Source organism: Cervus canadensis, chromosome 23, assembly GCF_019320065.1.
Source record: "Cervus canadensis isolate Bull #8, Minnesota chromosome 23, ASM1932006v1, whole genome shotgun sequence".
NCBI lineage: Eukaryota > Metazoa > Chordata > Mammalia > Artiodactyla > Cervidae > Cervus > Cervus canadensis.
Window position 1 is genome coordinate 17,402,347 of NC_057408.1, and position 12,319 is coordinate 17,414,665.

Consider the following 12,319-nt stretch of genomic DNA (forward strand, 5'->3'; position numbering starts at 1 on the left):
GTGAGAGCCATTGCTTCCTCTAGTAAGAAAGAGCTGCACGTAAGCATCAGATGTGAGGCTGTTGGAAAGGGTAACAGAGGTGGATGACCACCCGCCTTGGAGCGGTGGTCCTTGGGGACTTGGGGACGAACCACCAGCTCCCGCAGGCCTGGCGCGGCTGCTGCTCTGAGAGCAAAGGAAGGTGGCTGAGAATCAGCCACAGCACAGCATTCCCAGAGGCCTTACCGCAAAACTGAGTGAAGAACCACAACCGGGTGGCTTCTGCAGGGAGACGGACCTGGCCTGAGCCTGAGAGAGAGGACTACGTGTCCACCCCGCCCGCCCCAGGAGGCCGACTGCAGGACTAGTGTGAGCAACAGCCCTTCCCTGGGACATACCTGCACCAGGGCTTCCCGAAGAGCGCCTCTGCCCAGGATGCCAATCCAGTGGCAATACAGCAGCTGTTTTTGTGGTTACCTGGTGGTATGTGGATGAGGGTCTCCTGTCCTGTCGGCTTTCAGGACCAGCCTGGCTTCTTCACTGACTGGCTGTGTTCTGTTTGATCACATTGATGAGGGTGAGGGGGCAGGAGTGGGCGACCCTGTGCCAGGTCGTCTCCGCGATCCTGTGATGCCGACACGGCCCTGGCACCAGCGCTGTCCTTGGCACAGCATCCCGCAGTCTGCGCCCTCACACCGGCCTGTGGCCCACAGCCCAGAAGCTGGAGACATGACTCCCGCAGCTTCGCTGGGGTCTCGCAGCTTGTGGCGCAGTCAGTCCTGTGAGGCCTGCTGCCCACTAAAGCCACAGGAGCCACACTCTGCCTGTCCGACCTCACTCGCCTGCAGCTTCTTAAAGAAAACATTCAAGGGCCTTAGGATGAGGTGACATCAAAGCTGACCTGTTCCTCAGCTGAGTTACCAATGCAATCTGACAAAGATCCGCAGAGCTCCATTCTGGAAGCAGCACGCTGACAGGCGGGTGGGACAGCAGTCACCAAAAGAAAAATCAACCACAGGAGCGGTGGCGAAGGGCCTGCCCTGTTACCAGGTGGATGAAAGGCTTTCTGGGGCCTCCCCAGTTCTCCTCATTTACTATTCACTGTAACAAATGAAGTGATGAGGTTCCTGGCTGTTAAAAAATAACATATCCCAAAACCATGGTAACAGAATTCAGAAATTAAATGCTACATTCTAATTTGTCTTTCACCGAATAGACTTCAAATATGTAATTTGGGGGAAGACGGAAGGAGAAGGAAGGATTTATTACTTGAAGCAAAAACACTGGGGATATTTCCCAAAGCAGTGTCTCCAAATATGTAATATTTTTAAAGTTCATGCATAGATTAAAATTTAAATATATACCTTTTTGAAACCATGAAAATAAAAAAGAATTTTCTTTCCTTCTCAATTTCCAATCTTTTAAATGATAGCATAAAAATCCCCCACCACTAAACTATTAATCTATAGTTCAGTTTTTCATTTTCAAATAATAAACTTAGGGAATTCCCAGTGTTTAAGAGGCAACACTTCCACTGCAGGGGGCAGGGGTTCAGTCCCTGGTTGGGGAACTAAGATCCCACATACGCACAGCATACCTAATAAATTTACTCATTTTTTTACAAGAACTCCCATATGCTTTTGAAGCTCAGTTTACATCAAATTTTGATCTAAAAGCCTAAAAAGTGTTTAATAGCCAGTAACTAGCATATAAAAAGACTCCACATCAAAAGCTGGACTACAGCTAGCAACCAGAATTCCTTCACCACAGAGTTTCTGCTCAGGGCTACTCCTCTCTGCCTGGAGGGACACAGCCGGGGGAGGGTGCTGGGGCCACAACTGGGAGGGAAGAGGCTGGCGACGCTGCTCTGATCCTGCAGTGGACAGGATGGTCGGCCCGACAGGCTGACCAGGCCCCAAACGCAAACAGAAGGGGTGCAGGTCAAGCCACACAGACGGCAAGCAGCTCAGCCTAGAGAAAGGCAACTCCCGGCCACCATCACACAAAGCAAGGATCTCCAGCCACAGCTATTTTGTGACCCTGTAATTATTCAGCCTTTGGGGGTGTGCTTATTTTCACAACAACAAATATGGTATCTACTTCCATGTTTAAACTGTTTCTGAATCATCGTGATGTTTCAACATTTAAAAGAATTAAACAGTTCTACTTGCAGTGGTATAACAAGTTTTAATTCAAAATAGACACTCTGAAAACAATAGGTAAAAAAAACAAACTGGAACAAGCTCTTTGAATTTACAACAGAGCACACCAACAATCACACACACGCCAGTTTCACGATTGCCTCAAAAATGTACATTACAGCAATGACATGCAAGAATTATACTTTAAAACTCCACGTGGTAACAGTATCTGATTTCCCAGAGACTGTCGCATCTTCCAAGAACGCAGCACAGGCACCTCTGCTGTGCATCACCAGCACTGTGGCTCAAGGTCAAACAGGCTGGTCTCCATAACTGCTTCTGGTGCTTTAAGTTATTTCAGATTTTGTGGAAAAAATGAGGCCTCGTTGGCCGAAGGACAGTAACACACTTGATTCCTTAGCAATAGCCCATCCCAGTAACCTGGACACCAGGCTATGGGAAAGCCCATTTTCCTAGAATGAATAAATTTACCTTCAGGAAACTGTCAGATTTAATACACCAACCAGGAGACTAGCTCCAGTCCATGTGTTTCACCTTGTTCCCTAAAAACCTGTGTTTAAATCTTAGTAGCCACACTCAGGGGTCAACATTTTATTCCTGAGTAACACTGACCTTCCCTTTCGCTGGTTTATGCACAGTTAGGTCAGCTTGTGTGTGTGTTTTCAGTGTTTGTTCTAAAGGCACTAAAGATTTACTGTCTTGTCTTTGAATGGAGAAGACTTATCACCATATCAAAAAGAGGGGAAAAGTCTACAGTGAGAAGTATTTTGTACCTACAGAATTACTTTATTTGTAAAATAATTCTTGATTTAAATACCAGACTTCAGGTTCAGTATATTTTTAACAAATGAAAACATTTGGTTTTCTGAGTTACAATCAGAAACAACTGTTAGGACGTAAACAACTGAAAAAACGTAAATCAAAATTATAATCTAATTAGCAAATACCTTACAAGAAGAAATCAGCATAAGTTAATGCAGTGCATCCTTAATGAACCAGACATGTCACAGGGGCTGCTACTCACTTCTCTAAACATTTACTGTATCGTCTGTTGCTACTTGGGAAGCTGAGGGAGAGCAGTTTTAATTTGCAGTTAATCAAGTGTTCTGAAACAAGCTGAAATTTCCTTAAATGAAAAATAAACATATATAGATTTCAGTTTTTATCATACGATAGTGACACTACTGGGAAAACAAGGCGTGCATGAAATATCAAAAGATTTAATTTACATGACAGAGAAAAAAACAAAAAGTAATTCTTACAAAATCAAACTGCAGGAAACAAATTTGAAAGAACTACTCACTTCTTTATACAGAAGTCTTTCTGAGCACCTGAAATAAATCTAAAGAGCAGCATAAAGACCACTGAAATTGATTAGTTCAACATACAGTGAAGAAAATAACATTTTTAAAAATCTCAATTGAAAAAACTAATTATCTAATACTTTAGATTTCCTTTTTTTTTTTTTTTACAAGTTTTGTGGTTCATGCTCAAAGTTCAAACTGTGTTTAACATTTTTAAGTTCAGACATGTCAAAGCCTAAAAGTACAGAAGGCTTGTGATTTTTTATTGCTTTCATGCAAATATACCTTCTTTTTCCAAAAAATGAAGCCACGTCAATTTTCCACACCCATAAGAGTGAAGATAACAACTCTATTTCCTTTTTACTGGGATATGGTCTCTTGTGGAAATAATCCCTAAGAAACTGCTTTTTGTCTTCGTAAGAACGGTCTTCGTACTTTTTAGGATTTAATGCTAAAATCTGAAGAGCGTCGTCACTAACGGGCGGTCCCTCCGTCCTGCCCTCACTCCGCTGCCGTTTAACAGGTGCAGCACTCACTGCCTTTTCTGGGGCCGGGTCTGCGTCCGCGTCTATGACGACGGGCGGCTCCGCGCCATCCCTCTGGTCTTCGGCCCCGGAGTGACCATCAGGCAGCTTTCTCTTCACTGAGAAGCTGGTATCATGGATCACCTCACCGTTGACTAAAAGCAGCTCGCTGTTCTCCAGGAGGCCGGGCTGGCCCTGCAGGTCAGGGCTGCTGTCCTTGGGGGCGCTGCGGCAGCGCAGCAGGTGGATGGCAATGGCTGCCAGCGTCATGTTGCCAGTGTAGACCCCGCAGCAGTGGATGCACTTGAAGGCCGGAGACTTCAGAATCGTGTGGACTGTGGGCGTGATGTGGTGCCTCTCCTTCAGATGCAGCTCGTATGCCTCCGTTGTCACAAACGTGCCAAAGCAAAAGGGGCAGGTCAACACCTGCTTGCCGGGCCTCCCGGAAGCACCCTCAGCCTGGGGCCTCACCTTGATGTACACGGGCACCAGCGACTTGGAGTGTATCCCCGCCAGGATGGCCAGGTAGACCTCCCGCTCGCCCAGCTCCTCCTTAGGCAATATGGTAATAAAGTCAAGGTGGGGAAACAGCAGGTTGCCGTTGGCATCGATATCCAGTTGAAAACCTTTGTTACTGTAATCCATGGGCAGCTTCTTCTTCCCCAGGTGCATGGTCCGACTGTGCTCTGAGAGGCCTCTGATATCGTGGAAGGTGCACGGGCAGAACAAGCACCCCAGGCCATGCATCAGTAAGTGATGGATAAGCTCCTCCTCCGAAACTAAGCACTTACAAGACAGACATCGAACTGTCTTCTCTCTCATCCACTTTAAAAATGGCGCACATGCCGCCAGTTTCTCTGGCTCCAGTTTGTCAGCAGCTTTGGATTCACTGTGCTTATGCGCCACTTCCATATGGACCTGGTACACATTGGAAGGGAAGAGCTCATTGCAAACAGGACAGGTTTTCCATTGCTTGGCCTGTTTGAGCACCTGATTTGCCTCTGCCACAGACGAAGAGGCCTGAACAAACATACTCTGAGTGGCATTTACCACCACGGGAGGGGAGGGCATGCCAGCCATGGAACTGGCCATCTGGGCAGCTGTGCCCGACTGCAGGAGCTGGATGGGCATCTGGGGAGGGGCAACAGTGGCGACGCTTCCAGGGGGCACTGGCAGAGTGACAGACACCGGGGCAAGTGTGTACGTGGGAATGCCATTCACTTGTTTCCCTGTGGGTATGAGCTGTCTGAGAATAGAGCCTGATGTCAGGAAAGTGGTGTTTGGCGAAGCACCGGGTCTAATGGTCTGATTTGCAGGCAGAATGTTGGTATTCACAGACTGATTAAGCTGCAGGACCCCAGGCCTCACTGGCTGGCCCATAGGAAGAACTCCTGACATGACCTGCGGACTGAGCTGAAGAACACCAGAGTTAATGCCCTGGTTCACAGGAAGAACGGCTGACGAGACTGTCTGGTTGGGGGGAAGGAGCCCAGGTGGGACTACCTGGCCAGGAGGGAGCACCCGCAGTGGGACCGTCAGCCCTGTGGGCAGTGCTCCCGAGGGGGCCGTCTGCCCGATAGGGAGCACCCCTGACTGAACCACCTGGCCAGCAGGAAGAACCCCAGAAGTCGCTGTCTGTCCTGAAGGGATGACCCCAGCAGGGGTCACCTGTCCTGCAGGAAGGACCCCTGACGGGACTGTCCGACTCACAGAAATCACCCCTGGCGAGACTGCCTGAAGCACTCCAGGGGTGACAGAGGGGTTGACAGGGAGGACCCCAGACCCAACGGGTCTATTCACCGAAAGAACTCCAGGTCCAACTGGCCTGCTTATGGGCCCCACAGGCTGGCTGAGCGGCAAAACCCCCGGGCGGATGGTCTGGTTTATGGGGAGGACACTGGTTCCAACAGACTTATTTACAGGTCCAACCGGCTGACTCAAGGGCAACACAGGAGGATTTGCTGCCTGATTAAGTGGGACTCCATGAGAGAGAAAGACAGGCTGAGGCGTCGAGGGCGGCAGAGTGAGGCTGCTCTGGCCCACTGGCAGGGGACTGGAGACCAGAGTCACATGAGGCTGGGCAACGGCTGGCGGAGAGTGGGTGACACTGCCCACAGCCCCCGCGGCCACAGTCGCCGGAGGGGCTGCACCCTGAACCGGCTGCACCACAGTCTGGCTCTGGCCGTTCTGCGGCAAGGCAAGGTGGTAGCAAGGAGATGAGGCTGGGATGCCCGGAGCACTGCTATTCGGCGGTACGGCCACGTGTGTAGCTGGTTTGGGAGCAATATGCATCTGCTTCAAAAGGCCAGTCTTCTTAATATGTTCTGAGATGACAGACCTAAGCTTATTCTCCAAATCCCGGTGTATATCGGATGTCAAAATATGATACATTAAAGCGTCCTGGCTGCTGGCATTGGCGTTGCACTTTTTACAGTAATACCTGTCAGACGCGAGCAACTTCTCTGCACAGAGGGTGTCGTCAGCTCCAGGATGCTCACCCACCTCCTCAGTTCTCAGGCCAAAATAGGAGTTAATTAAGTAGTGAAAATGTGCTACCAGCACATGCTTCTTCATGCTGTAGTACAGTGTGTTTGAAAAGTTACATTTTAAACATGTAAAACTTATCACATCACTCCTAGATGATTTAGTTTCACCTAAAATATTCACTGTGTAATTCTGGACTTTCCGAGCAGGTGCATGAAACATTCTGAAGTGCCTTCCCACAACTCTGGGTTGAGAGGAAAACACACAGTTTGGGCAAGGGATCACCAGCTCCTGGTCAATTTCATCTTCATGGTAACGATGTAAATGATTTTTGAATGAAGTAAGCACTTTTGTGGAGTATTTACAGAGGCTGCAACAGTATGGTTTTGTTCGGTATCTCTGTTAAAAAAAAAATGTCAAGCATAGTTTAATAAAACTACATAGTTTAATAAAAATCAGATGCTACACCATCTACAGTTAACAAGTAAATGATTTTTTCCTTCTAACTTGCTGGATCTAGGGCTGTGCTGTAAGGAAAAGCACCTACAGATAACACTCACATCATAAAACCCTTTTCATTTTTTTCCTAAAACACTTTAAAATGTAGTAACTATTCTCAGCATTTAGGCCATACATACAAACAGCGTTTGGCCCCAGAAACATAGCTACCTGAACCCTGTTTCCAAAGCCAGCGATTAAAACCACAAATCTCATTTAATCCTGTACTCTGATTCAACTGCATCAATTAAACTCAATTCTCAGCAAGAAAAAATTACTTTCTCCCGTTCTCATCCCACTTTTCTTAGTTCCAAGTTGTTTTTACTCCAAATTCTAAAACTTCTGGAATGTTCTAACATAACCAAACTTGATAATTGTTAAACTGATCACCCGTCTTTCATTTCCCAGATTCCAGGAGACAAATGGACAGTGACAACCACTGAAGACAGAGGGGCTGTGGCTCACTCACTGTGAATAAGCCTGAGGTAAGTTCAAGCCATAGACTGCCGCTCTGACAACGTGTTCTCTCTCTGTAAGGCAAATATGGGGAATTCAACAAGCCCGGGGCACAAGAACAGACATTCGCACAACAGCTGGCCAACTGAGGAGCACAGTGTGTTCTAACATCCAGGAAGCCTTGTTGGTCTGACATGAGAGTAGCTCGGCAGGCACCAGACCCCAGAGCTGGAGCACCAGAAAACACTGGGCCTAGTTTCACAGAGCAGGAAAGCCGGGGTGTGGACAGGTCAGACAACGGGGCAGAGGTCTTCCCACTCTGCAGCTGTTTCCCACTGATGCAGTGGCTGCTGGCCACCCCCGTCCTTCCCAGACATGTGCCCGGAGACCACTCTCACACACACACACACAAATTCCCCTCCTGTGGGTTCTGTCACCCTCTCTGCTAATCACGCAGTCTTCCTCTTGGGTCACTGATCAGAGAAAGCACACAAACACATTCAACATGTCACTACTGCCTTTTCAACAATTAAGAAATCCCAGGTTCTGGCACTTCCAGCAGAATCAAAAAAAAAAAACCTAGGGGACAGCCAACCACACAACACATTTTAAAAAATATGTTTCACCAATTCGGACACACTTTTTTCTATTTTAATATCTCAGAAATCTGGAAACACCTTACAGCTGACAGTTTAATGTTACATCACAACTTAAGTGAAGTATTACTTTAGTTTCATTTATGGTTCATTTAAAATGGAGCATCTTATACTCCACAAATACTGTATTGAAAAACCAGATACTTAATGAAAATTACACCCAGTTAAAGAGTCAACAGAACTAACAATTTGCTACTATCTGTTAGTATTGAACAGATCTTTGGATCAAGGGAAGATTTCTTATATAACACATCATAAATACAATCCATAATAGAAAATACATGCCTCCTGAGAAATCTGTATGCTGATCAAAAAGCAACAGTTAGAACCAGACATGAAAACAACACACTGGTTCAAAACTGGGAAAGGAGTTCATCAAGGTTGTATATTGTCACCCTCCTTCTTTAACTTCAATGCAGAGTACATCATGCAAAATACCAGGCTGGATAAAGCACAAGCTGGAATCAAGGTTGCCAGGAGAAATAACAATAACCTCAGATATGCAGGTGACACCACCCTAATGGCAGAAAGCAAAGAGGAACTAAACAGCCTCTTGATGAAGGTCAAAGAGGAATGTAAAAACTGGCTTAAAACTTAACATTCAAAAAACGAAGATCATGGCATACGGTCCCATCACTTCATGGCAAATAGATGGGGGGAAAAAGGCAACAGTGACAGACTTTTATTTTCTTGGACTCCAAAATCACTGTTGACGGTGACTGCAGCCACGAAATTAAAAAACGCTTGCTCCTTAGAAGAAAATCTATGACAAACCTAGACACCGTATTAAAAAACAGAGACATAACTTTGCCAACAAAGGTCCATTTAGTCAAAGCTCTGGTTTTTCCAGTAGCCATGTATGGCTGTGAGAGTTGGACCATAAAGAAGGCTGAGCGTCTAAGAATTGATGCTTTCAACTGTAATGCATGAAAAGACTGTTGAGAGTCCCTTTGGACTGCAAGGATACTGAAGCTGAAGCTCCAATACTTTGGCCACCTGATGCAAAGAGCCGACTCACTGGAAAAGACAATCAACCCTGAATATTCATTAGAAGGACTGATACTGAAGCTGAAGCTCCAATACTTTGGCCACCTGATGCAAAGAGCCCACTGACTGGAAAAGACCCCAATGCTTGGAAAGACTGAGGGCAGGAGAAGGGGATGACAGAGGATGAGATTGTTGGATGGCATCATCAACTCAATGGACCTGAGTTTGAACAAACTTTGGGAGATAGTGGAAGGACAGGGAAGCCTGGTGTGCTGCAGTCCATTGGGTTGCAGAGTCAGACATGACTGAGTAACTGAACAACAGTAGAAAAAAATTACAAACAGGATTTCATCAAAGTAAGAAATCTTCTCTTTGAAAGATACTTTAAAAGGTAAAAAGACAAACCACAGGCTAGAAGACTATTTACAAACCACATACCTAATACAGGACTTGTGTCCATAAAACACACTGTGGACATGTTCAAGTCTCAGTAAGGACACATATGACCCAATTTTTAGAAAATTGGCAAAACATTTAAGAGTCGAACACTTTAAACTAAAGAGGGTATCCAGATGCCAAAGAAGCACACAAAAAGATGCTCAACATTGTTAGTCAGTAGGGAGATGCAAATTAAAACCAGAGAAGACACCACTACAAGCCTATTAAAATGGAAAATAAGCAGTTAAATCCAAAAGCACAAAAACCCTGACAGAGTCCAGTGAGGACACAGAGCAGCCAGTACACACACCACTGGTGGGAAAGCAACACGGTACAGCCACTTTGGAAAACAGTCCGGCAGTTTGTTACAGAGATGGACCATATATTGCACAACCCAGCAATCTCACACCTGGCAACTGCCCAAGAGAAGTGAAAGCAAATGTTTAGACAAAAACCTGTATGTCAAAGTTCTAGAAGAGTGATCAATCAGAAATAACTGGAGTGTGATACCTTGGTTCACTGTAACAGAAAAATAACCAAGGAGAGAAGGAGAAAGAAGTGGAGTCAGGCATCCTGGCCGCTGCAGGATGCCTTGTCTCCGAGATTATCCCTGTTTCCCCATCTGCCTAAGGCCACATCTTCAGGTCCCGTAACAGCTAGGCTTCATTTCCAACATAACACAAGCAGCTCCATCCCAAATCCAGATATCCAGCACATCTCATTTCTCTGAAGCATGAGCCACATAATCCAGCCGAGTAGCACATTCCTGCTACAGTGGCCGAAAAACTGTCTTTGTTCAAAAATCCTATTACCCAGCCACAAATTAAAGAAGGCTATCTATGAATACAAAGTAAGGTACTAAAACTAGCAGGTGACACAGCCTCTACCACGCCAGCTAACAGTGGTTTATTTTTTCTGAATATGGTACCTATTTAACAAATTCAATCTCCACTATTTCATATTGTTATTTAACTTTTTGTGTCCATTCACACAAACAAAAACATAAACTCCCTAAGGAAAAGAATCCTAACTTTCACCTCTTTGCATCAAGCACTCAGAAAGTTGTAGCAGGAATTCAAAAAATGTTTCTTGATGAAGAGCATATAATTATACATTATATTGCATGTTACATAATATAATCTTTTAGGAATTCAGATGAGAAAAATCAGAGAGGCCTAAGAATATAATCACGAAGCCGAGGTATTCAAAACAAGGCATATTTGAAAAGCCATGAGCTGTTCTGAGCAGAATAGCCAAATCAGAGCGGTTTCAAGGAATCTTGTGTCTGTTGGTGAAGAGGGGAATGTCGGGTCAAGGAAGGGAAGAGAACACAGAACAGGCAGAAAGCGGGACTCAAGAGGACAAGGTGACAACAAAAATGTTTACAAATAAAATTCTGACAGAAAAACGACTGATAAGTTACAGAAAGTTTTTTTAAGCCAGAATTCTCAAGGACAACGCTATTTGGACAAATGGGCGGGGGAGGCAGTGAGCGGAGGCCGGTCCCCTTGGGGCGAGCTGCCTGGAGCTGACGAGGTGCTAACCTAGCAGCTGGGCAGCAGGAAGGTTTTCCAGAGGAAACACTTTTAAAAGGAGAATTCAGCAGTGCGTCACATAGTTTAGCTGGAATCTGCTTAACTACGAGGTTTCAAATTTATTGTAAATTGTGTTCCCGATTCAAACTCCATATTTTTAATTTTTGAAACCAGAATGTATGCTCATACTTGAAGTCATTTCTTTTTACTCAGAATAGTTACATAACTCAGAAGCCCTACTTATATCAGAGGCATATAACAGTAATATAATAATTTCCCTGTATCACTTCATCAACTTTTTACATGCAGAAAACTCTCACAGCATCAATACTGCATTATAAAACATTTAACTTTTTCTATTTCCCTAAATGTTTACATTATACCCCTCCTCCTCCCTTTCATTCATCTGCAACCCCAAAACATGTGGTGTTCCTCAGAACTAAACCGACACTTACCCCATGTTCTGAGGAAACATGAAAACTGGAAATAAAAATACATACCAGTTTCTTTCCAGAAGGTTCCCACAGAGAAATATCTCCCCATGATGTGTTATAAAAGTACTTCTCTCCTGGGTCAAAGCCTTTAAGGTCCTTTTAGAAAGGGAGAAAAACAAAGATTATTACGTAATTTCAGAAGATAAAGAAATATTGAATTAGAAACCAATGGGATTCTTTGGCACTTAAGAAATCTACATGGGAAGGACCTCTCTGGTGGACCAGTGGTTACGAATCCCAGCACTCCCAATGCAGGGAGCAAAGATTCAACCCCTTGTCAGGGAAATGAGATCCCCTATGTTGCACAGTGCGAAGAAAGGGAGGGAGCGGGAGAAAAAGAGAAAGGGAAATCTACCCCATGGCAAACTCTGACAGAGTTCCCATCAAGCTGGAGACCTGGGGAAAATGCTGAAATAATCCAAGTTAATACTACAGCTTCTGTACTTCAGCAGCTGCCTTTCAATTTATGTCAAGTCCTTACAGAGTTTATACTTAGTAAATCTCAGTTTCACAGTGTCTTAAATTCAATACATTTTTTTTTCTTCCTTTCCCACACTTTCTTGTTTGCGCTTCATTAAACTGTCCTATTACAGAGCTGATTTCCTTCCTAGCCATACTTGTTGGGGTGCTGGATTCTTTCCATGTCTGTAGTCTTCCATAAATTCAAAAACATATATAAATATATATATAGTTTTAAAAATACAGTCTTTTAAGAAATAAACAGATGAGATTTCCCACAAATAATTTCTGAAAGAGAAAAACCACATGAACAAACACTGTCTTCCCAGTGTAAGCCCCATGG

At 44.9% G+C, this 12,319-nt stretch overlaps 1 protein-coding gene across 1 annotated transcript in view; it reads right to left on the bottom strand.

Annotated features, from left to right (window-relative positions):
- Window positions 1–2,150: 2,150 nt before the first annotated feature.
- Window positions 2,151–12,319, bottom strand: part of ADNP2 (ADNP homeobox 2) — a 33,441-nt gene continuing 23,272 nt past the window's right edge. The window contains exons 3-4 of the mRNA XM_043443975.1: window positions 11,524–11,613; window positions 2,151–6,852 (exon numbers count right to left, since the gene is read on the bottom strand). Of these exons, the coding sequence (XP_043299910.1) occupies window positions 3,610–6,852; window positions 11,524–11,613 (3,333 nt within the window). The 3' untranslated portion in view covers window positions 2,151–3,609. The remainder of the gene's footprint in view (window positions 6,853–11,523; window positions 11,614–12,319) is intronic.